This window comes from Garra rufa, chromosome 5, assembly GCF_049309525.1.
Source record: "Garra rufa chromosome 5, GarRuf1.0, whole genome shotgun sequence".
NCBI classification, from domain to species: Eukaryota; Metazoa; Chordata; class Actinopteri; order Cypriniformes; family Cyprinidae; genus Garra; species Garra rufa.
The window spans coordinates 48158512-48185981 of NC_133365.1; the positions used below are offsets into that span (position 1 = coordinate 48158512).

At 33.4% G+C, this 27470-nt stretch overlaps 2 protein-coding genes across 2 annotated transcripts; one reads left to right on the forward strand and one right to left on the reverse strand.

Annotated features, from left to right (window-relative positions):
• Positions 1-146: 146 nt before the first annotated feature.
• On the reverse strand, positions 147-18187 carry LOC141335390 (uncharacterized). The gene is made up of 12 exons (XM_073840834.1): positions 18063-18187; positions 17460-17571; positions 16835-16928; positions 14203-14257; positions 9440-9580; positions 7700-7860; positions 6896-6994; positions 5275-5420; positions 4021-4192; positions 3812-3924; positions 2527-2614; positions 147-1338 (listed from the first exon to the last, which is right to left on the reverse strand). Exons 1-12 carry the CDS (start codon positions 18175-18177, stop codon positions 1285-1287), a joined length of 1350 nt encoding a protein of 449 aa, XP_073696935.1. The 5' UTR covers positions 18178-18187; the 3' UTR covers positions 147-1284.
• A 1733-nt stretch (positions 18188-19920) lies between these two features.
• Positions 19921-27279, forward strand: vsig10 (V-set and immunoglobulin domain containing 10). Its single transcript, XM_073841338.1, has 9 exons — positions 19921-20177; positions 20528-20809; positions 22723-23031; positions 23534-23818; positions 25066-25347; positions 25983-26096; positions 26185-26197; positions 26347-26489; positions 26793-27279. Exons 1-9 carry the CDS (start codon positions 20102-20104, stop codon positions 26870-26872), a joined length of 1584 nt encoding a protein of 527 aa, XP_073697439.1. The 5' UTR covers positions 19921-20101; the 3' UTR covers positions 26873-27279.
• Positions 27280-27470: the final 191 nt, after the last annotated feature.

The following is a 27470-nucleotide window of genomic DNA, read 5'->3' on the forward strand; positions in this document are numbered from 1 at the left end:
GTTGATTGTATTTTTAGATTGTACGCAATAATAATGAATGCTTTTCTTGTAGCTCTGACCTCCTATAGCTTTTCTTCGGTACTAACTCAGGGATTGGAGGTTTCAGTCATATGGGACAGGTTCTGGTGGAATAAAAAAATTATGAATAAATTTGTTGCTATAACATTTTATTGTTCTGCTTGTTCTTTGAAATATACTAAGACAGTGGAATACAAAGTTTTGAGTGAATCATAGACTTTTTTTCTGCGAAACAGATTAAGCATCAGCATAGTTTTTTTTAAGCCTTAAATTTAAAATAACATCCATTTGGAAAATCAGTATAACAATACACTATGAAAACACTACAGTATGAAATCTGAATTATTGCAGTCCTAGAAAAGGCATTTTTGCAACACTGTCTGAGGTAAAATGCATTTTCATTCAAAAGTCATGGAAGTGCTACAGTTTCTTAAAATTTACATTTAAAAAGCTGAAAAATAAAAATGAAATAAAAAATAAATTAAAATGCTAAATTAATAAAGAAATTGATCAGTGCATGATTCCACCTGCACCCTGTATATATGGACGGGTAAAAAACTGAATCTCGCTTAGTATGCATCTTCAAAACCAGCTATTTAAAAAAAAAAAAAAAAAAAAAAAAAAAAACTGATGCAAGTTCATAGTATTCATAAAACAATGCCCTAAAATAATTTTTAAAATGTCAACTTTAGGCAGCATCACTTCAAAACGCTAATTTTAAAAGCATATATAAACAACATATACATAGACAAACATGCAACAGTACATTCACATACATATGCATAACAGGAAGACCTAAAGATAGTTCAAATAAATGCTTTTTCTGTGGCTGCTGGGAGAAATTCTTCTGTTACATTATAAAAAGTACAAATGTGACTTATAAAATAAACAGAGTGTATGAGGTTGAATTTGGTAGTTTCGTTTCTCCCACAGTGCACCTGGAGATCAAAAGAAGGCCACAGAAACCAGGCTAATGTCTCAGTATATCATTATGTGGAGATAATGCAGCTTATTTGCTAGAAACAGTTCTGGATCGAATTATTAAAAATGATTCATGTAGAAAAACTAGCTGGTGTAAGATAACATTGAGGTCATGTTTGTGTATCACATTTTGTTTAACACTATTCACATTTAACAAAAAGGCACCGGTTTGTTATTATCACTCATGTAAATATATAACTACATCAGTATTTCACACATGGATGTGCTTTCTATGAAATATCCAGACGACTCTGATGTGACCGCTGGCTGTCTTGTAGGCTTCCTTCAGAAATCATATTCTGCAGCACACTGGCGAAGATACTCCTCGTACAGTTTGCGCTAAGATAAAGATGACAAATGTTACAAGATTAGACGGTCCTTTGAAGGGGTTACATTTTAAATGTAGGTTCAGTTTTTGATACTCTCACATCTGCAAAAAAAACCAACATGGAGGTTAAGGTGGTTAATTGGTCTCACAGTCAAGCTAAGTTGGTTAAACTGGCCTTGTTTGATGGTTTTAAAGTTATAGGCACTTGTCAGCTGGTCATTCTAACTTGATATTTCTTCAGCCTATTTTAAGTCAGTGTTATTTAATATACATAGTTCACATAAAACTTGCAGAATCTGCAAAACGATCATTATTTTACTAAAATAAGAGAGATCATGTATACAAAACGCGTATCATTTTTTATTTAGTACTGACCTGAATTAGATATTTCACATAAAAGATGTTTATACTCCACAAGAGAAAATAATAGTTGAATTTATAAAAATGACCCTTGTTTATCCTGAACAAGTTAAACTGCCCGCTGTTCTGCAGAAAAATCTTTCAGGTCGCACAAATTCTTTGTTTTCTCAGCATTTTTGTGTATTTGAACCTTTTCCAACAGTGACTATGATTTTGAGATCCATATTTTCACACTGAGGACAACTGAGGGACTCTTATGCAACTATTACAGAAGGTTCAAACGCTCACTGATTGCTAAGAAGGAAACACTATGCATTAAGAATTTAAAGATCAGGGTAAATGTAACTTATTTTGTCTTCTGGGAAACATGTAGGTAACTTCTGTAGCTTCTGAAGGGCAGTACTAGATGAAAAAATATGATATTTAAGCAAAATAAGAAAAATGTACACATCTTCATTCTGTTCAAAAGTTTTCACCCCCGGCTCTTTCTGGAGCATCAGTGAGTGTTTGAACCTTTTGTAATAGTTGCATATGAGTGCCTCAGCATTTATTTAAAAAATATATATTTTTTAAACAGCATTCATCTTTTGATCAATTGAATGCATATTTGCAAAAAACTTCAAAACAAGCAATGATTGTGAGACTAATGTACATCTTTAGATAAATGAATGGCTAAATAATCAGTGTAATTATAACATTCACTATGATGCTTAAATATATACTTTGTGAATATTGGATATATCATGTAGACCTATTGGGAGATCAACAAACCACTTTAGTTTGGACTAATTAGAAAACTATATAAACAGAATCAACAGTAATGTTAACAAATGTCGCACCTTCTTGGATTTGACGCCATCCTGGATGTAATCGCTGTACTCAGCCAGTTTCTTCTTCTCTTTCTTAGTCAGTGTCTTACTGCCCTGACTGAAGGAGATAAGAGAATTAAGAGGACTGCTGTTAAACTGATGAAGTGACCATTAAAAAAAAAACAGAAATCAGCTCAAGAGTCAAATTAATGTAAGTGGCACAGGCAGTACACTGAAAGATTAAACACTAGCATTCAATGACTGTATTTGATTCAAATCTTGATATATTGTACAGATATACACCAGCAGTCAAAAGTTTTTGAACAATAAGATTTTTAATGTTTTTTTAAAAGAAGTCTCTATTATATTCAAATAGAAAGTTATTTTAAACTGTAAAAATATTTCAAAATGTTACTGTTTTTGCTGTTTGAATTAAATGAATACAGGTTCTGTGAGCAGTAGAGACTTTTTTAAAGAACATTAAAAATCTTACTGTTCAAAAACTGGCTGTGTGTCTTGACATATGTGACCCTGGACCACAAAACCAGTCATAAAGTTAAATTTTACAAAACTGAGATAAATAAATAAATAAGCTTTCTATTGATGTATAGTTTGTTATGATAGGACAATATTTGGCCGAGATACATCTATTTGAAAATCTGGAATCTAAGGGTGCAAAAAAATCAAAATACTGAGAAAATCACCTTTAAAGTTGTCCAAATTAAGTTCTTAACAATGCATATTACTAATCAAAAATTACATTTTGATAGGTTTACAGTAGGAATTTTACAAAAAATCTTAATGTAACATGATCTTTACTTAATTTCCTAATGATTTTTGACATAAAAGAAAAATCAATAATTTTGACCCATACAATGTATTTTTGGCTATTGCTACAAATATACCCCAGCGACTTAAGACTGGTTTTGTGGTCCAGGGTCACATATGTATTAATGGTAACCATTTAGATTAGGGTTTTTAAGCATTGCACCTCAAAAGTCCTAATTTGCTGCTTATTGATAGTAAGTAGTAGTAGTAGTATTTATTTATTTTATTGCCATTTCAGCATCTAAGGCCATCTTAATGGCAAAACCTATGTTATTCCATGCTGTATTTACAATTAATTGCAGTATCTGGATATTCTATACAGAAAATGTGCATACTGTGTACAGTACACACTGTTTTGTACACTGTTGAACAAATAGCTATTTCAAACATAGCCAAAGGATAGTGTTGAATAAATAAACAAATGATGTCAGAGTTATGATGCCCCCTTGTGACAATAAAAGAAACATTTAGAGACAATTTTGCTTACCGTGCAAAATACTTGGCTAGAAAGAACATAAAGTAGCACATGGCACTGAAGATGATCACAAACATTATCTGCCAATCTTCAGGAATCCAGTCCCACAGATACACCACTATTCCCTAATAATACACACACAGATAAACAGAAAAACAGATTGAACACAGATTCACCTGTGATGGGAATGAGTCTTTATAAACATGAAAATGAGAACCTACTGTGGAAATATAGAGCGTTTTAGCCAATCCTTCTCCAACAAGAGAGTCAAGTTCCTCTGGAGCGAAAGTGCTGATGATGAAGCTGAGGATGAAGAGCGACGGCAAGAAGATTCCCAGAACTCCACACAGGAAAGAATTAAAACGACTGCTTTTATTACTGCTCACATTCATCCTGAGGGAAGACAAATTCACGCAAAACTGATAAATATTACATATACAGTTGAGGTCATAAGTTTACATACACCTTGCAGAATCTACAAAATGTTTATTATTTTAGCAAAATAAGAGGGATCATACAAAATGCATGTTTTTTTGTCATTTAGTACTGACCTGAGTAAGATATTTCACAGAAAATACATTTACATAATAGTTGAATTTATAAAAATAACCGTGTTCAAAAGTTTACATATACTTGATTTTTAATACTGCGTCATTTCATGAATGATCCACAGCTGTGGTTTTTTGATCAGTGACAAGTGTTCATGAGTCCCTTGTTTGTCCTGAACAGTTAAATTGCCTGCTGTTCTTCAGAAAAATCCTTCAGGTCCCACAAATTCTTTGGTTTTTCAGCATTTTTGTGTATTTGAACCTTTTGAACAATGACTGTATGATTTTGAGATCCATCTTTTCACACTAAGGACAACTGAGAGATTCATATGCAATTTTTACAGAAGGTTCAAACACTCACTGATGCTTTAGAAGGAAAAACAATGCATTAAGAACAGAATGAATGTGTGTACATTTTTCTTATTTTGCCTAAAAATAATCTAAAAATCATTTACCCTAATCTTCAAATTCTCTTAATGGATTGTGTTTCCTTAGCCTCAGTGAGTGTTTGAACCCTCTGTAATAGTTGCGTACGAGTCCTTAAGTTGAAAGGGTTCAAATACACAAAAATGCTGAAAAACCAAAGAATTTGTGGGACCTGAAGGATTTTTCTGAGGAACAGCTGGCAGTTTAACTGTTCAGGACAAAAATGGGAACAACTATCACTAAACAAACAAAAACACAGCTGTGGATCATTCAGGTATCAACACAGTCTTAAGAATCAAGTGTATGTAAATTCAAATATCATTTTTCTTGTGGACTATATGTAAACGTATTTTATGTGAAATATTTTATTCAGGTCAGTAAATAAAAAAAAACAAGTAATTTCTGCATGGTGTATGTAAACTTTTTACCTTAACAGTATGAGCTCTACAGTCATGATACAGAGCAAATGATGTGATATACTGCGTATGGATGGATGTTTACCGGTCCTGTTCCAGTTTATGGTTAACAGTCGAGATGATCAGGTTACAGTCTTTCTCCAGCTGGTCAAGTGTTTTCTGCACTGCCTGGTTTATGCTCTTCTCTATGGTTTCACAAACCTCATCAATCTGGTTGATGCATCTGCTGGGCTGCACACACAAATACACAAGTCCTTATTTTTGTTTTCTTTGCTCACAAAAAGTATTCTTGCAGCTTCATAACATTACGGTTGAACCACTGATGACACATGGACTGTCTTAATGTCCTTATGACTTTTCTGAGCCTTGACCGTTTCTGTTGTGTTGCTGTCTATGCAGGGTCAGAAATCTCTCATCTTTCATCAAAAATATCTTAATTTGTATTCAGAAGATGAACAAGGGTCTTAAATGATTACTATTGCCAAAATGCAACCTGGGCTGTTTTTTTTACTGTAAACGAGACAAACTTATATCTAAAAGCATAATTACGACAAACGAGCCGTTTTTGAGATTGACCGTGATTTCGTTTTGTGGTCAATGGCCGGTGAATGGGAGTACTAGGGGCATAACTTTGAGCGCATCAAAATCGATATTTTTACAACACTAAGAACGCTCGACACACCATGAAACTTTGCTCGAAGTATCGCCTGGGTCTCTACACATGAACTCGAGCATTGAGAACATTGTTTGTGTACACAGAGTTTACTAAAAAGAAAGTTTTTGAACAACACACTTTCACTGTTTGGGTTTCCGCTCGCGGCCGTCTTGCCAGTCAAGAAGTGTCGATCTCCGAATGCGAATGAATGGACTCCATAGGACGAAATATTAGGCTTATATGAGGCTCTTTTTACAACTAGAAGATTAATATTGTTTTTCACTTGCGACAAAACAACGAATTAGCCGTGCATTTATATGGAAATATGCTTTAGGAGCTATCCATCTTTACTCTCCTCGCATTCGGAGATCGACACTTCTTGACTGGCAAGACGGCCGCGAGCGGAAACTCAAACAGTGAAAGTGTGTTGTTCAAAAACTTTCTTTTTAGTAAACTCTGTGTACACAAACAATGTTCTCAATGCTCGAGTTCATGTGTAGAGACCCAGGCGATACTTCAAGCAAAGTGTCATGGTGTGTCGAGCCTTCTTAGTGTTGTAAAAATATCGATTTTGATGCACTCAAAGTTATGCCCCTAGTACTCCCATTCACCGGCCATTGACCGCAAAACGAAATCACGGTCAATCTCAAAAACGGCTCACTTGTCGTAATTATGCCTTTAGATATAAGTTTGTCTCGTTTACATAAAAAAAAAAAAAAAAAAAAAAAAAAAAAAAAAACAGCCCAGGTTGCATTTTGGCAATAGTTATCCTTTAAAGGTTTGGAATGACATGAGGGTGTGTAATTAATAATAGAATTTGAATTTTTGGGTGAACTATCCCTTTAAGTTGGGCTTTAAGAGAAGTGTCTCACTCTCTTTAAGTGTCTCTGCTGACAGACAAAACTAATTAATGTAAATGCTGCAGAGCCATAAATCCATTTCCTCTGACACAGCAGTGCAGCATGGCCAGGCTTCAATTACTCATGTCACGTCTAGTAGGAAAACCATGGACATTTATCCAGAACAGCAATCTTTTATCAACATTGCTTACTTTTTGAGGGTTGGGGATGTATATTGTGGGCATTTCAAATCCACATTTGTTGAGTCCGGGTCTCCTGCACAGCTCTTGGACGATTTGCATCATCACTCGCTGTGGAAACAAAATCAAGACATTGAGACATTTGACCTTAAGATGGGCTAATGCTAAATAGGTTTAAAGTGACAAGAGAAACTCTCGAAGGATTGGATTTGTAATAGCACCTGTTTGGCTTCCTGTCAGAGAACAAACTATTATGGCAAGAAGATCAGGATTACATATAGAAGTGAACCTGGAAATCACCATATTAAATTTGTTGAGTCGCTTACGCATTTTGTTCCAGATGGAAACATATCAGTTTACTGAGGTAAAATGTTTTTGAATGTTCATATATTGATTTTAAGGGCGCACACACACACACACACACACACACACACACACACACACACACACACACACACACACACATGTTGGGTTTACATGTTTTATGGGGACATTCCATAGGCATAATGGTTTTTATACTGTACAAACCGTACTTTCTATTGCCCTACACCTACCCCACACCTAAACCTAGCCCTCACAGGAGATTGTGCACACTTTTACTTCATCAAAAAAACTCATTGTGCATGATTTATAAGCCTGTTTCCTCATGGGGACCTGAGAAATGTCCCCACAAGGTCAAAATCTACTGGTATTCCTATCCTTGTGGGGACATTTGGTCCCCACAATGTGATGAATACCAGGTACACACACACACACACACACACACACACACACACACACACACACACACACACACACACACACACTCATACACACCTGTCTGTCCGTTTCTCGTCCAACTTCATCAGCTTTGCTCAGGTAAAAGCGCAGTTTGTCTCCACACTTCTCACTCAGCTTCTCAACGATGTTCAATGTACGCTTGCACAACGCCTGTCCCATCGGGTCAAAAAACACAAAGATGAGGTCCGCCTGCTCACCTGAAAATACACAGATGTGTAAAATGAGAAGAACTGTTACTGATTTAATTTAGGACAAAAAAACATGTCAACCTTTATTACTGGTACTTGTCCATTTAGTCTCATTAGTTTAGAAAGGTCATTTTAAATGGTTTGAAAAACACAATTTTCATTCATGTGTTGACACTGAAACAGAAAATGTATAGGGCATATTGAAGGACTTGTCCTTTAAAAAAAATATAGAAAATAGCTTTTAATTTACGTCACTAGCATTGGTCCAAGATTTGCTACTCATTACAAAATGAGTCATGAGTCATCATTTTTTGGTGCATTGTCATAGACAAGAAAGACTGTACATTTTAAATACTTTATTCTCAATCATTAAATGTATATCCAGTCCAGTATTTTTTTGGTCAATTTTATGAGTACACAGTGTTAATGTAATAACATTTATACTGCTATACTCTTTATTAATTTTTTTAATTAGCTTTTATTTTTATATTTTTAATTTTCATTTGAATTTTACTTTAAGTTTTAGTATTTTTGTTAGGTGCAGCAGTTTTAAAATTTTTATTTTACTTATTTCATTTTTGGTTAGTTCATCTCAAATTTCTATTTTATTTTCTGTGTTCATTTCATGAACAAAGACATATTTTTATTAGTTTTAGTTACCAACATCAACACTGGTATACAAAGCAAACATACACCATATTAATTAAAAGTCATAAATGTTAAAGGGATAATCTAAAAATGAAAATTACCTCATTTACTCACCCTCAAGCTATGTTAGGTGTGTGACTTTCTTCTCTCCGATGAATACAATTGGAGTTATATTTAAAAATATCCTGGCTCGTCCAGGCTTAATAATGGCAGTAAATGGGTGTTGAGATTTTGAAGTCTAATAAAGTGCATCCATCCATCATAAAAAAAGTACATTACACTGCTCCTGGGGGTTAACAGAAGCCTTCTGAAGTGAATCAATGCGTTTATCTAAGAAAAATATCCATATTTAAAGCTTTATAAACCATAATCTGTCCTTCGTTGTCCGCTAGAACGCTAGAGATTACGGTTTATAAAGTTTTAAATATGAATATTGTTCTTACACAAACACATTGATTCACTTTAGAAGGCCTTTATTAACCCTCTGGAGCCATGTGGAGTACTTTTATAATGCATGGATGCACTTTATTGGACTTCTATTAAACTACTGAAAATGAACACCCATTTACTGCCATTATAAAGTTTGGTAGAGCTAGAATATTTTTAATAAAACTCTGATTGTATTCCTTTGAAAAAAGAGATGGCAATGTATCATCACGAGCCGCAGGGTTTAATTTGGTTTTGTCTGTGTATGTTTTTTTGACTCTCAAAGCCGTGGGTCCCATTGACTGCCATTATATGACTGACAGACTCCAACGGTTTGAGTTAAAAATCTTTGTTTGTGTTCTACTGAAGAAACAAAGTCACCTGTATCTTGGATGCCCTGGGGGTAAGCAGATAACCATCAAACTTTCATTTTTGGGTGAGTTATCCCTTTGAGAAGACATGCAAATGTGGGGAAGAAGCTATAACTGTCCAAAATGAAGATACACAGCCTTACCAAAAGACGTGATGGCACTGTTGACATCAAAAGGGTACACCATATCTCCATCCACCAACCCTGGAGTGTCCACAAACGTCACCAGGCTGAATTTCTTCTGTTTGGAGGTGGAAATCTCAGCGCTCAGGTAATCCGTGACACCTACAATATACAACTGCAGGCATTTATAAAACTGCGCTGTATTAGAAACATGAGTCAACCTAAGTGCAGAGTAATCATGTGGATTATATGAGTAACAATCTATTACTTCAAAACTCAAAATTATAGTGGGAAAAACATATAAAAAAATAAAAACACGAATTCTGATTGACTCATCCAGTTTTCTTGACCACGCCCCCTCTGGTGGTCTGTTGTTATGGTTACCCACAACAGCTCTTCAACTGGCAGCTTTAAGGTGGAGCCACATAAAGCTAGCCAGTGAAGAACGACTGTGAAGCAACGCCAGCCAGCCTATATTCACGTGCTAACAGTTTAAAAAGCATGTAACTAATATAAAACTACATTTTCACTTTTTCACTACATCTTCACCGTGCAAAAGTCATCACCACAATGCCTGCTTTATGGTTGCTTACATGTTCTAAATGATTTTAGCATGCTGATATGCAATTGCCAAGGTTTTTGATTGGTTTCTTGGTCAAATACTATGCTTGTAAGTTAGATTATATAGAAAATATCACACTTGAATCTGCATAGTAACTACATGTCATGTCTCATCAAATGTTTCTGCTACATAACAACACATCTGCGGCTCACACTGAAGCTCTTTCAGATGGCTGCAGGTGTGCAAGATCTCACACAAACCCGTCTTGTTCTGTCTCATCAACATGCACCAAAGGTGCACCAACACACCCTCAAATCTGTCTGTCCATCTCTTTCTCAATCTATTAACTGCTCTCTTTCTCATGTTAGAAAATACTCTGATTTAAACATGATTGCTCAGAGCTTTTATAGAGAAAAACAATGTTTCCCCTAAAATTACTTAGGATAAAGACTACCGTAGTGAAAAATAAATATACTAAAATCGATTTAAAATACATTTATTTCATGCCAAGTATACTACAAATACATTTACATACATATTATGTACTTAAGGGGAGACACTGCAGGCAAAAACATGGCAAAAATGCACCTCATGAAGTGTTTTTTCAGACTAGTGGAAAGAAAACATCCAAAAGACCCTGTCATGTGTTTCATATATAGCACTTTATCTATTTGTGTCAATATATTTCAATGACAATGCATATTTTTAAAGGCTGTTTTCTTAAAATTTCTTAAAATTAGTATTTTTTTTCTCCTACACTGAGCCATAAATCTCCACTTCAGTAGCACCTACAAACACTAAACGTTACATTTTTATTCCTGTCTATATCCTGAAGGTTTTTACAGAGAGATTTGTTCATATATAATTTGCTTGATTTTATACAACATTTTATTCCCCAATAAACCGAAAAATATATTGTTTTCTGTCTGTTCTAAGTATTTTCTGAATTATGGAATGACGAAATGAGTTACCCAAAATTCCCTTTGTAAAAACATTTGACTAATATGTCAAAAAATATAAACAAGAATTTTGAAACTGACTTCATTCAGTGTTTAGATTTTTGTACAAGAAATATATGCAAAAAAGCATATATTTCATTATATAATACCTCATTTGCATATTTAAACCTTACATTTTAGAAAACTTATAATACAAAAAATGTTTGCAATTATCAATGTAATCAATTAACTGGGTGAGCCTTAATAAAAAAGCCTTTAATTATCATTTTAGTATACTAAATTGGTATATTTAAAGTCTGTTAAATTGGAACTAATTTTGTACTTTAATTGTGAGAAAGTAGTGCAGAAGTCCACCTAAAGATATAGTTAAGTACATTTGATTGCACTAAAGTGAAACTATTGCGAGTATATTATAAGTACACTTTGCATTTTTGCATAAAGACAAATATTATTTAAAAATCATGCAATCCTCATCAATAGAGACATTAAAACATATTTTAGGCTTAATATTAAGAACTGTGCACAAATAGTACTCCAAATAAAGTTTAATTACAATTTTTATGTCAGTAAATGTCTAGAGCGATATGTCATTATGTCATTAAATATATTAGACTTAAACTATACTTAGTATAAAATAAATGCGTTTCAAATCTATTAATTTTTTACTAGGGTATAAAGCTATGAAATGAATGATTTTGATTTTTCTTTCTTATGAGTATATATACATGATCACCATCATATACCCTACAGTTCAAGAGTTTGAGGTTTGTAAATATTTAAAAAATTTCTTATGCACACCAAAGCTGCATTTGCATGATCGAAATTCATAAAAACTATATTGTGAAATATTTTTGCAATTTTAAAATGACTGTTTTCCATATTATATTTTTTAAATGTTATTCCTGTGATGGCAAAGCTGAATTTTCAGCATCACATGATCAAGAGACACTTGTATTATTATTAATCAATGTTAAAACCAGATGTTGTTTAATCTTATTTTGATCAATTTAATGCATCCTTTCTGAATAAATTCTTCCTGAACTCAGATTTTTGAAAAGTAGCATATCCATGTAGTTACTTTTATTCCACAGGTGCTAAGTAATTAAAATTAGATGTGATAGGCAAAATGCTTGTTTAATTTTTTTTTGACATACTAGAGTCAAATGTTTTTACAGAGGGGATTTGGGGTATTTTGTTTGTTACTGCAAAAAAACTTTGAACTGACAGAAAACCATGTATTTTTTTTCCATTATGGGGGCAGTAAAATGTTAAAATCATACATAAAACCTCAAAACATAAAATCAAGCTAACTGTATATAAACAAATCCCTCTGCAAAAACCTTCAGGATATAGAACGGAAAAAAAAATGTAAAGTTTGGTGTGTGTAAGTGCTAATGAAGTGTATTTTATTATATTTTAAAAAGTTATTCCTGTGATGACAAAGCTGAATTTTCAGCATCACATGATCAAGAGACACTTGTATTATTATTAATAATAATACAAGATGTTGTTTAATATTGTTGTGAAAACTGTAATAAAAATTGTTTTTCACATTGAAAGTGCAAAAGAACAGCATTTGAAATCTTATTTTGATCAATTTAATGCATCCTTTCTGAATAAATTCTTGCTGAACTTTCGAATCGTAGCATATCCACGTAGTTACTTTTATTCAACAGGTGCTACGTAATTAAAATTAGATGTAGTCATGTGATATGATCAATAATCAAGGATTATTAAGGGATCTTTTAAAGGTAAAAGGTAACTGGAGAGACGCGTCTCACTTTGCTGACTTTGCTGCCGAAAGGTGGAAGGAGATACCGAGGGATCTATTCTACTGGGGAAAAGTCAAAGGTCAAGAAAGTGCTGCATCATCTCCAAACCGCACAGCAGCACCATTGCAGAGAGACCCGAGTCATGATGATAGTGTCAAACTTATTGAGATAAGACAAACCAGCCAAAACCACACCCAAACAATGCACCAGTCGCAAATCTCATTATTCTTTCCTACGCAAACCTACATCCTGATGACCAACACAGACGTTTTAATCACCTGAAGCCAAGAAAAAGCTATGCGACATGTTATAGACGTTCCACATAAAAACAAAAAAAAGTAGATTAAAAAAAATACAGATTAAAAAAATCTAATAATGCTGGTTTATATTTAAAATAAAACACTTTTTACTGTTTAAATAGTATGTTTTAAAAATGCATCTTCTTATTACGTCTCTAGTCAGGTTTGGACTCTGACTTTGCAATTTTCATTTCATATTTGTGCCTATTCTTGACTATCAATTGTATGTTCTCTTTAGCACCAATGTGGGAAGACATTTCTCTCTGTCTATCCCACTGATGCTGCACTGTTGTCAACGTGAATGACTCATTCTGGTTCTCTGCACCGGGTGAACCCACACTGCCCACTGAAGGAATACTGCACGATCAGTGTGCGGCGACGATGCCCTCTGACACACCCAAAGATCACTCACCTACACCAATGAAGTCCCATCACTCAGATACAGCCTAGCTGAGACACCAGCTGGACTCTCGGGTTTAACAGTTACATAAATACACAGCGAAAAGCGTTAAGTCAGCACAGCCGGAGGGAGTTTATCGAGGTGCATGTGAATGAGATGTGTGTTGCTATGTTTCACGCTCTCAGGCGGATACTGCGCTGGCTGTACATACGCTTGCATGACTCAGTGTGAGGTGTTAGTCATAGCTGTAGATGCTACTGCCTCGACTACACATCTTCCTCAACCCAAGTCTAATTTTCTAAGCAATAAATGAGAAAAACAAGCACTAAAACTTCAATTATTTAAAGGGTTTGGCTGTTTAATATAATACCAAATTGTCAGAACCAATGAGCTGTTAAGAAAATTCCTATTTTCTGTAGTGCTACCATGTGACACTAATCAACAACGCCTAGAAGTTGTCGTTTACTCTCAGTCAATATACATGGCACAGAAGAAATATTCATATCTGATAGACAAATATGAATAGTTCTAACATGCACAGAAAGAAACAGGTGTGCAAAACTACAAAAATTAGTAAATGAATAAAATAAATATAAAGGTTCTGAAATATCTAAATCATGAGATAATATAGCACACTAACATATTATTAAGTGACTGAGATGAAACAGAAGAGATTGAGAAATTCATATGAATCATAACATCTCTATCATTATATATATATATATATATATATATATATATATATATATCATAGTTAATGTTAAATATTAATTTTAGATTAAAATATCCTACCTTTGAACTCCAGCAGAGGTCTGAAATGCGGGTAGAGGTGTAATGTTGCATTTCCCTGTAAGGAAAAGAAGCAAACATGTTGATAAAGGAAAGATAAGACACATTTAAAGAGAAGAATGTGATATGAAGTCAGAAGCCAGGCCCCGCTGTAGGGAGGCTCCCTGCTTTTCCACTCTCTATTGCTTTCTCGCTTTCTCTCTCTCTGCAGGCTGGATGATGGTGTGACACTCTCGGCCACGCTGCAGCTCTCTTCCTGTTCTGTTGGTAGGCTCTTCCTGTAAGAGCTGATAATCCTTTCATATCACTCCTGCAGTGTAATTGCAATACTCATGTTGAGGTCCTCACAGAGGCAGAGAAGGAAAGAGAGAGAGGGAGAGCCCTATATGCTAAGGAAAAAAATGACGCTGTGGCTTTAAGACAACCCCTTTGCTTCCAGAAGGAGCGACTGACTAAGCTGTGATATGGTCTACTCTTTCGCCACATGCACGCATGTATGATTTTCCCTCTCGCTCTCTTAAGGAAAACCATCGTTTTGGCTAGTTTGTCTTTTGGCCATTTTGAATACTTTTGCATTCTGCATGTATACATTTCTCTAATTATTTGGCCTTTAATGAGAACCTAATGACAAGTGCTTGAATTCATATTGAAGCTTGAAGCTTTTTTTCTCACAAGGCTGCATTTATTTAAATCAGTAAATTCTTATTTAAAAAGTAATATTGTGAAATTGTATTACTATTTAAAATAGCTCACCAATGCTGAATTTACCGTCAAACCAAAATGCATTCAGACAACTTCAACCTTATTCACATGATCACAGTTTATTCACTATAGTTTAGAAAATAATAATAAAATATGACAAGAACTCAAAGTTAAACTGCGTCAGAACAAATTCATCTTGATAATGTCAGATAACTTTGGTAGAAAGATATGTGATGGATTACAATTAACCAAAAATTATTCAGACAACTGTTAGTACGACAATATTTCCACAACTATCAATACTTTGTTGACCCAATTACCAAGCAATGCTTAATTTTGTTTAGTCTAAGGTGTAAAAAGGTCACATTAGTAATTAAATAAAAGTAGTGCACTGTATGAAGAATTTTTGGGGAAAAATATGTCAGTTTACTTTATTTTGTCATCCTCACCTACATAAATGTGCTGCACCCACTAGTAAAAAAATAAATAAAAAGATTTATCTGGTGTCTGAATAATTTTTGGTTTGACTGTATTTAATTTAGAAAAATCAATAAAACAGTAATATTGTGAAATATTATTATTTAAAATAACAATTTTCTATTTGAATATATTTTAAAATGTTGTGCTACATAATATTTTTTTCCGAAAAATATGATGGATTTTGTTTTTCAGAACGCTTTGATAAATAGAAAGTTGCAAAGAACAGCATTTACTTATATGTATATATATATATATATATATAAATCTTTTGTCACTTTTGATCAATTTAATGCATCCTTGCTGAGAAATTAAATAAAAAAACTCAAAACTTACAGACCCTTTTTTCTCTTTGAACACGAATCTGTGAAAAAAAGGTACTCTCTATTTAATCTAATTGCTGTCTATTGAAGATATTTAAGATATTTTTGTTCACACTCCTTTCTTTCATTTCTAACGTTGCCTAATCCAAACAGATTCCAAAGGATTTCCTCCAGAAAAATTCCAGAAATTCCATCTGCTTACAAGTACGTTTTTTTCTGTGCCATTAGAGAGGAAATTTGAGTTAGAACAGGGAATAATGTGGAAAAAAGAGTGGGAAACGGGATCTTATTTCACATTTTCTGCTCTGATAGGTAAAAACATGCAGAATGCTGTAAAATGGTTTTAAATGAAAAAATGTATTAAATGAATCTGGGTTTACAACGTTCTTATTGGTAGCTGAAAGCAAGCAAACAGTTAATATACTCTTCTTTAAAAAATAATGTCTCTGTATAAGTACTTTCGCAGCCATCATGAGATCAGGAAAAGGTGTGCTTAAAAATCCTTATAAGGGTTGCTTCGGAAATTCATTAAAACAGTTTCAGCTATTATTAATTTCCCATAATTAACAGCACTTACAAATGCACTTTCACTACGTATCCATTTCAGTCACTTGACTTTTGCTCATCCACCATATTTATGAACATCAGAAGGGAAAAATCATGGCAATAAATACAAAAACATATCAATACACCATTCCTCTTTGTATACCTCTGTATATTTGCATTATCTGCATTCCTTCGCTGGTATACGTAGATATATTGTTTATTAAATGTACAGTATATACCCCAATGTTAGTTGAAGTAGGGTTTGTGTTACTTTGAATTCAGTAAAATGCATTCTGGAGGCTGGCTGGACCAAATCCAATGATCAGTGTTTATTCATGGCATCTGTTCATGTGTTTTTGTATTTACTGCTATTCCTCTGCCCTGCTGTTGTTCTTAACAATTAGTGGAAAAAGTCAGTTGATTGAAACAGATGAATGTGTATTAAAAAGGTAGTAAATGTACACCACAACCAAACATAAAAACCATTTCCCTTACACAATATACAGGGGTTAAAAAGTGTAAACTGTTTGCCTTAAGCAGCTTTCTCAGAATAATCTGCTTTCTGGTGTGCACATAAATGTACTTACTGTTAGTGACTCTCGTTTTCTTCCACTAGTTATAAATGTGAAGCCTTGTGTCTCAATGGCAACGCCTGTCTTCTGTATGTGCTCCTCCACATACCTGAAAGATAGATTTATCTCAATTTTAACAATAATTAAAAGTATTTTTATTCCATATTCATATATACAATCAATCCTTTCTTGTAATAATAGTTAAAAATAAACAAAAACTATATAATCGAATACAGCGACCAGAGAGCTTCAAAATTACTTCAATTTTTTACATTTTAATTAATTTGATAAATTTTAGACCTGTAAAAATTATGTAAATTAATAAAATCCATGCAATGGACATTTTATTAATGAATGTACTTTTTTTTTTAGTTATGTCAATTTCTAAAATATTTTATCAGGTAGAAATTGTGAATACAACATTTACATTTTTTTTCTTTTTCTTATTCATAATCCTTTAAATTCATAATCACAACATAGTGCCTTGGGGTCAAAAAGGATAAAAAACCCCACAATATAATAGAACTTGATGTTGGCATAGGAGAAGAAGTCAGGGAAAAGAAATACCAATTTCATAAAATATGCATGTGAGTATAATCATTTAGGGAAACAAGGTTTTTGATGTGAAAAGTTTGGTTACCAGTTAATAAAGGAGCTTTTTCCGGCTGAATGGTTTCCCATAATCATAACTATAATCTTTTTCCGTGGAGGTAACAGCCTCACTCCCAAACTCTCTGCAATTTTCACCAATCCTGTCAAAAACATCCAGACAAAAGAAGCTTTATTATCAGTACATGATGTCCTATTGTTTCAAAGCAAACAATTCAAAGAATATAATACTATGGTACTGTTTTATACAGTAAATGTGTTACCTATACTGTAGTATGACTGTATATATTCTGTTCTGACCCATAGAATACAGTAGTGTGACATGCAGAGACAACTGGTCAACTGTGTCTCAAATCCCTGTAAGCTGCCTACATAGTCATGTTGCCATATCGTATTATGTACAAAACTGTCTAGGTAGGCGGCTTGCGTTACACAAGTTTTTTAAACAAAGTCAATAACACAACTTATGAATGAGTATCTAGTATTAATACAACTGACAGCATTATATATTTCGGACGTTAGAATGTTTGAACTTTCAACCTGATTTTTTATCTTACAACGTTTCATAATGTTTTAGATTAAAAAGACACAAAAAGCAACGTGTGTTTACATACGAATGGTACCGGTTATTTACCGTTGTCGTCGTCGATGTATAAAGCGTGACATTCTTTCAGTATTCTTTCACTTGGTGTTGTAATAGTCGATTCCAGAGGATTTGCTACAGCCCGCGGCTTCTTACAGCCTGACATATTGAAAATGTGTGGGACTAATATTCACCGACTCCAAAAGCGGGGGAACCAAAATAGTGTCGCACACATGTGGAAACGTCAGAAATGTAAAGCTTTGACGCCCTCTAGTGAAGGTGAATGTTGGCCCGTTAGCTAATACCAATTATTAGTATATAATCAAAATAATGAAGCATAACAATGTAATATAAAATAAAATAAAACGATAAATATTACATTCTCCAGTGTGGGTACGTTTGCCTTCGGCTTCTCACATACTGACAAACTGGACGAATTATGTCAAAATAAAATATAAATTAAATTATAAACATAATGGCATGATTTGTATTTTATTATTAGCATTACTAAAAACAAATATTTAAAAAAATATTATTTATAAAATCTAAGAATGTTAAAATGTACACACAAATATAAGCCTGAATAAAATACGCTAAATTATCTGTTTATTTACTATTTGTTTATATGTACACTTAACTACCAGTCCAAAGTTTTTGAACAGTACGATTTTTAAGATTTTTAAGTCTCTTCTGCTCACCAAGCCTGCATTTATTTGATCCAAAGTACAGCAAAAACAGCAACATTTTGAAATATTTTACTAGCTATTTAAAAGAACTGTTTTCTATTTGAATATATTTTCAAATGTAATTTATTCCTGTGATTTCAAAACTGAATCTTTTGCATCATTACTCGTCTTCAGTGTCACATGATCCTTCAGAAATTATTCTAATATTCTGATTTGCAAAAAACATTTATGTTGAAAACAGCTGAGAAGATTTTTTTCTTTTTTCTTTGATGAATAGGCTATAAAGTTCAGAAGAACAGCGTTTGTCTGAAGTATGAATCTTTTGTAAGATTTTAAATGTCTTTATCATTGCTAATTTCTCTCTCTATATAAATATAATAAATAAATTAATTAATTAATTAAGAAAAATTATACTGACTCCAAACTTTTGAATGGCATAGTGTATCATTTTACAAAAGCTTTTTATTCCAGATAAATGCTGATCTTTGGATCTTTCTATTCATCGAAGAATCCTGAATAAATGTGCTCAGCTATTTTAAATATTGATAATAATAATAAAAATCTTTACTGAACAGAAAATCAGCATATTACAATGATTTCTGAAGGATCACGTGACACTGAAGACTGGCGTAATGATGCTGAAAATGTAGCTTTGATCACAGGAATAAATTACATTTTAAAATACATTGAAGTAGAAAGCATATTATTAAATAGTAAAAACATATTTCACAATATTACTGCTTTCTGCTGTATTTTGGATCAAATAAATGCAGACTTGGTGAGCAGAAGAGACTTTAAAGCATTAAAAAACGTTTGACTGGAAGTGTATGAGGAACTATTCAAGTTACATTTTGCACATGCAATAGCCTATGTACCATGTTGCAATGCATGAAACTACTTGATATATATATATCTTTAACTGTTATTTATTTATTTTGCAAAACTCCGCATACAATTTCCGAAGTAATGGATGGTTGTAGATATTTGCATTGAGGGATATATGCCACAATACAGAGTAAGAGGACTTTTGACCATAGTGAAATACAGGTCTGAACAGGCTGAGAAGCCCACAGTCCCAACATTGTGAGCCTGATCAACCTGCCAGACTCGACTCAGAGCACCATTTGTGTGTTAAAAGTGATGTGTGGCCCTTTAAGAGCGCAGGTGAAGGGTGTGGTCAAACAGCAATTTCAAAGTTTCCGGGAAAGAACGCAAGTAAACAGGTTGAAGATGGACGTGAATCAAACGTAACATAAAATAGACGAGTTTTAACGGGCGCGATTTTATTTGAATAATTTCTAGGTTTTTTATTTTAATCGTAGAAAAGGGTTTGATGCGTTTGTCGGGAAACAAAAGGAAACTCCATCGAATTTGGCAAAAGAAAATATTTTTTCCCATAATCTGATGGGATATTCTGACAATCCTAAAATGCTAATATCAGCAGTAGTTCTATATCTGCTTCTTCTGTCACATCAAACAGGTGAGTTGACAGGAAAATCTATTCTGGTTTCACTTTTATAAGAGACATTATGCTAAGATATTCTTATGTATTTAATATAGATACTACAAAGTAATTTATTATAGAGTTTACATGGTACTTCCAGGGAATTTCCAAGAATACCATGGTACATGTAACGTTACCATAATATTTTTTTTGTAAATGAAACCATTGTACAGAATATTTACATGGCAGTTCAAGATCTAGTGCCAAAGTGTTAACAATTGCACAATATTCAAAGAACATGGTATTACTATAGTACTTTTGCTGCATGTTTGTAAGTGATCACAGTACTGCTCTAAACCACATTTACTCTTTCCTTCTTCCTGTAGTGTCAGAGGAGCAGGTGCGAGAAAAGGGTGAGAATACTATACTGGAGTGTCTTGGCCAACCAGTTAACGCGTCTTCACTTCTTTATCGTTGGAAGAAAAATGGGGCTGTTGTTGCAACCCAAAACCCCTCGAAGCCATCAGAGCATCTTTCCATTCTAACCAATGGCTCTCTTTGGATCAGTGGCCTTCAGTATATAGATGAAGGCCAGTATGAATGTGAATGCAAAACAAAGGATGCCAGCTCATGGCAAACTCACTCAAACATCGTGCTTCGAATTGCAGGTACAGTGCTATGGATATCTAAATCGAACTAATGCGACAATGGAAAGCTTTGATATGGAATAGATGTCTCCAGTTTCTGTGAGATCGGAAGTCTAACTTCAAACAGGTTTTTCTGGTTTAACCACAATGCATGAACCTAGAAACCCGCCACCATGTGACTGACATGCGTAGGATAGAGACCATGCATAACGACCAACTGAACACAAGAAGAATTATTACAGTTTAGATCCTCTGAACATTTTTTAAAAGGTCAAAAGTTTGGGGTCAGGAAGATTTTTTTTTAAATAAAATGAATATTTTTATTTAGCAGGGATTCTTTAAATTGATCAAAGGTGATAGAAAAGAAACATATAATTAGAATAAATGCTGTAAACTCTCTATTAATCAAAGAATAAAATGTATTAAATTAACTGCAAAACATTAATAATAATAAGAAATGTTTCTTAAGCAGCAAATCAGCATGTTAGAATGATTTCTGAACGATTATGTGACACTGAAGACTGGAGTAATGATGCTGAAAATTCAGCTCTGCATCAAAGGGATAAATCACATTTTAAAATGTATTAAAATAGAAAACAGTTAAAATTCTAATAATATTGCACTAATATTTTTTTATATATCTTTGAGCAAAGAAACACAGGCTTGATGAGCCACCTTTTAAAAATATAAAAAACAAATCTTACTGACCCCATACAGTTGAGGTCAAAAGTTTACATGCACCTTGCAGAATCTCCAAAATGTTATTTCTTTTAGCAAAATAGGAGGGACCATACAAAATGCATGGTATTTTTTATTTAGAACTTTTATATTTCACATAAAAGAGGTTTACATATAGTCCACAAGAGAAATGAATAGTTGAATTTATAAAAATGACCCCGTTCAAAGGTTACGTACTCTTGATTCTTAACACTTAATACCCACAGCTGTGTTTTTTGTTGTTGTTTACTGATAGTTGTTCCTTCAGGTCCCACAAATTCTTTGGTTTTTCCGCATTTTTGTGTATTTGAACCTTTTCCAACAATGACTCAGTGATTCTGAGATCCATCTTTTCACACTGAGGACAACTGGGGTACTCATATACAGCTTTTTGAATTTAAAGATCAGGGTAAATGTAACTGATTTTGTCTTCTGGGAAACATTTAAATATCTTTTGTAGCTTCTAAAGGCCAGTACTAAATGAAAAAAACTATGATATATAGGCAAAATAAGGAAAATGTACTCAATTTCTTATACTATCAACTAATGCATCAAGTTAATGCATTGTTTTTTTTCCTTCTGGAGCGTCAGTGAGTGTTTGAACCTTCTGTAATAGTTGCATATGAGTCCCTCAGTTGTCCTCAGTGTGAAAAGATGGATCTCAAAATCATACAGTCATTGTTGGAAAAGGTTTGAATACACAAAAAGTTTTTGTGTCACCTGAAGGATTTTTCTGAACAACGGACAGTTTAACTGTTCAGGACAAACAAGGGATTAATGAACAACTATAAACTAAACCAAAAAAAAACAAAAAAAAAAACAGCTGTGGCTCATTCTGGTAACAACAGTATTAAGAATCAAGTGTATGTAAACTTTTGAATGAGGTCATGTTTATGCATTCAATTATTTTCTGTTGTGGACTATATGTAAACGTCTTTTATGTGAAATATCATGCATTTTACATAATCCCTCTTATTTTGATAAAATAATTAACATTTTGCAGATTCTACAAGGTGTATGTAAACTTCTGACCTCAACTATATATGCGTTATTGAAAGCTGAAATGTTCATTTGATTTGTAATATTTTAAGAACAGCTGCTGTATATTAATTCTGGTCTTCTAAAGAAACATTTTGATGATAGTTGAGCTGATAGGTGGTTTGTGAGAGTCAAATGAATAATTATTCATGTTAATATGCATTTGATTTATATTTCAGGGGGTCCAACTAGCGTCTCACTGACAACCGTGCAACCAGCAACTCTTCTACAGAATGGAACATTATATGTCAAGAAAGGTTCAGATGTGCATTTCAACTGCTCCAGTGAGTCTTTTCCCTCACAAAACTTGACATGGACTGTTGAAGATTTAGCGCTGGATAATCCCTACAGGGCGTCTGGGAACAAATCGTTCCTTGAGTTCTCCATAAAAAACATCCAACCAAAAGATCAAGGAATGTACACCTGTACATCCCAGAATACACTCTCCAAGACAACTGTGAACAAGAGCCAGGAACTTCTAGTTTACTGTAAGACAGATGTTTTCATAATGTTTTTTTTTTTTTTATAATTAGTGTTAGCTTATAAATAAACTGGACTTTATGTATTTTGTTCTTTCATTTTACCTTGAGAATTCAAAAAATATATTAGGGGTTTCCTGTATAGATTGTATCCATGTTTTTCTTCACGTAAGAGTGGGTGCGGCCATTTGTACATTTTATGGGTCTGGCTTCTGATCTCACCCATGTCCAGCTATTTTATCTGTACAAAACAGCTTGTTTTGCTGCTTGATATTGCAAATTGGTGTGTCTTGCCATATTATTTTGTATTGTCTTAATTATGAGCACACTGGTTTGTAGTGCAAACGCTTTTAACGTTTACTGCACGTTGTTATTCTTCTCGTTATTTCCCTATAGCAGCTAATGAACTGCAAGTCTCACCCATAAGCTAACTTCTGCATTGAAGAAAAAGGTGGATATTGTTTTTTTTAGATCTGTGATATATACATTATGCTTTAATTGTCTTTTTCAGATGCTCCGGAGAGGCATCCAGAGTGCAGCTGGGAGATAGTAAAGGAGCCATCTGATGTCTTGTTCATATGTAGCTGGTATGGAGGGTACCCTGTGCCCACTCTGGACTGGCATGAGGTCCTTGAAAAAAGTGTAATAGCCAAGGGTCCCACGATCAACTCCACATCCCAGGAGACAGAACTTTTGAAGGTCCATGTGAATAGGTTTATATTGCACGATGGAGAGGAAGTGAAGTGTATTGGACATCATGTGACTGGAGTAAATAATTCCTGCTCCTTTAAGCTTAGTAAGACCATTTTTTTCATTTTTGATTATATACAAAATTTGACAAAAAAAAGAATTTAGTTTTAGGCAGAAAACTTTAAATAGATTAAAGACATTTATAATTTGACCAAAAGTTTATTTTTGAAATAAATGCTGATACTTTTTTTCATCACATAATCCAGAAAGAGGGTATCATATTTTCCACAAAAATACACGACCACGACCAGTCAAAAGTTTTTGAAAAGTATGATTTTGAATGGTTTTTTTTTTTTTTAAGAAGTCTCTTCTGCTCACCAAGCCTGCATTTATTTGATCCAAAGTACAGCAAAAAAGTTAATTTTTTTTTTACTATTTAAAAAAACGGTTTCTATTTGAATATATTTTTTAAGTGTTATTTATTCCTGCGGTTTCGAAGCTGAATTTTTAGCAGCATTACTCCAGTCACACGATCCTTCAGAAATCATTCTAATATTCTGATTTGCTGCTCAAAAAACATTTATAGTTATTATTATGTTGAAAACAGCTGAGTAGAATGTTTTTCGGGTTTCTTTGATGAATAGAAAGTTCAGAAGAACAGCATTTACATGAAATATAAATCTTTTGTAACTTTATAAATGTCTTTATCATCACTTTTGATCAATTTAAAGCATCCTTTCTAAATAAAGGAATATTAACTAAAAAAAAGTGACTCCAAGCTTTTGAATGGCATAGTGTATAATGTTACAAAAGCTTTATATTTTAGATAAATGCTGATATTTGGATCTTTCTATTCATTAAAGAATCCTGAAAAAATATACTTAACTGTTTTAAATATTGATAATAAGAAAAATAAAAACTTGAACAGCAAATTGACATATTAGAATGATTTCTGAAGGATCATGTGACGCTGAAGACTGTTTGTAATTAGTTTGTAAAATATATCCAAATAGAAAAGTTATTTTAAATAGTCAAAATATTTCACATTTTTACTGTTTTTGCTGTACTTTGGATTAAAGAAATGCAGGTTTGGTGAGCAGAAGAGTCTTCTTTAAAAACAATTAAAAAACTGGTAGTGTATATTAGGCAGCACAATTTCTTTCAGCATTGATAATAAATGTCTTAAGAGGCAAATCAGCATGATTTCCGAAGGATGTGACACTGAAGACTGGAGTAATCATGCTGAAATGCTTTAAAAATCTAAATATTACAGCTTGCATTTTTGCTCATCTTCCTTTTCTTTCACTCTATCTCTGGCTAAATTTAAACCATTATATTTTATGTGTCTTCCAGAGATGCCATATCCACTAGGAGATCCGATGGTAACTGCCCTGGAGGGCAGTAATTTCACCATCAGCTGTACTGAGAATGACTCTCTGCCACCAGCAAAGACTGTCTGGATGCAAAAGGACAACAAAATCATTAACACCACCTCCAAATATATTGTGTCTGATAATAACCCCATCTACAAACTCACTATAATCAATGTAACAAAAGAAGATGAAGGGACCTACTTCTGCTACAGTGAAAACCCTATTGGCGCAAGAGAGCTGGAAGTCTATCTAACTGTGAAAAGTAAGTTTGAATAGAAACTTGAATGTTTCTCCATACTTCGTTAAAAAGTTTACAAACACTTGATTCCTGAATGATCCACAGCTGTGTTTTTTTTTTTTGTGATAGTTGTTCATGAGTCCCTTGTTTGTCCTGAACAGTTCAGAAAATTCTTCAGGTCCCACAAATTCTTTTTGTGCATTTTAACCATTTTCAACATTGTATGATTTTGAGATCCATATTTTCACACTGAGGATAACTGAGGGATTCATATGCAACTATTACACTTTAAATGTTGACAACTGTGTATATGGTAGAGTTTGAGTGGAAAATGTCATGAAAATAATGTAATTTTGGGGAGAAAATGACCCAGGCATGTTCTTGGCAGGATTTGTAAGATTCAAACAGCAAAAATCTTATGATTTAGTTGTTTAAGAATGAGACGCAATGAGACGAATGAGAGTTTTTTTAACATGTTTTAAAAAATCTGTCAGAGGTCATATCTGGAGATACTTCAAATACTAGTGATGCTTAAGCATGCACCTGTGCATGAATGTGATCAGACAAGATGTTTCTGACATTGCTCTGTACTACTCTTCCTTTGCTAAAGTATTACAAGATGAACATGTTCCCTTTGTATTTTTGATCTTTGTTCTCAGACTCTGCAGGTAATGGAGGAGCCGTAGTTGGTGTCTTTGTTTCCATTTTGATAATGATGATTGGAGTCACTGTCGGTGTGACAGTATATTCAAAGCGGGATAGAATTTGTATTGGTAAGTATTTTTACATACTAAAAGTGCCTAAATGAATGGTTTTTGTAAAGATTCTTCATATAAATTGTTTCTTATTTTTGTTTTTCAGGTTTAGGCTTTAGGTAAGTATGACTCCAAAACTTTACAGCTTATTAATAATTATAGAAATATGTCAACATTATGCTAAAATATAAGTTTAGTGTCTTCATACATATAACATGTGCTGGTAAGGATGTGTAAAGCTGAAGCATTGTAACCTTTTTATTTCTAGTCATTTGGATGATGACAGAGGAGATATACTGAGTTTAGTGGACTCAGATGAAGAGGAAATTTTCAGTGATACCGTTCCACATCTCCCTCCGATGACAAACGGACATGCAACTACACTTGTAGAGATTCACAGAATACCATCCAGTAAGTTAATGGTTTCCCGAAAATTGTTTAGACATTTGTGTTGCAATATCAAAAGTAGTTATTTTGAAAGAACGTGTAACTGTTAAATCATGATGAAATGAAAAAAGACTTGAGCAAATATAAGTTAGGAAAGTTTGAGAAATTACTACTTCGTAATTCAGTTGCTTTCTTTAGGGGTTCTCATGGTCATGCTGGCAATATGAGAAATATCTGTATTAAATATATTCCTCTAGTTATCCACAGCTCTGAAATATTCAGTATTTGGTATTGTTTATGAATTGTGTTTTTGTGTTTATTTTACAGGTGATCATGATGATAATGCAGACAGTACCAATCAAACACATCCAGATCAAACAGAACCAGTACAGCAGACCTCAGACTGATAATTACCAGTTTAAATGTACAGAAAATCAGTTCTAAATGGTCAACTCTGCTAAATTATTTGTTTGTGTGTTTTTGTGTGAAATTACACTTGTATAATATTCAAGCAATCTATGTAAAGTATAAAGGTCTTAAACTCATTTTAAAGAGGCCCTGTTTTTATTTTCAGTATTAGTTTTTAATATACTGGGCTGGCCTCACATTATGAAATTAAAACTTTTACTATTACATACTAAAGTATGTTGGTGAACTGTGTTATAAAATACTTGAACTGGTTTGAGAAATGCTTTCTGTAAAAATGTATGGGTGAATCTCAACAAAATGTCTGGTTCATATTTTGTGGCAAAATAATAAACAACTTTAATTGTAGAAAGCCTATTTTGTACCATTGAAATTTCAATGCATTGTGAATTTTTTTTCAGACAATAAAGCAGATTTCCCTTCAGTTCTCTTTAGTGTAAAAAAGACATTTCACTACCTTGTGTTTTGCAATTCTAATTCTAATATATTTATGTTTTTTTTTTTGGCATTACATAATTAAAAAGAGACGTGCTTAAATGTGTGTATATACAGTTTCAGTAACAATACTTAATATAAGCT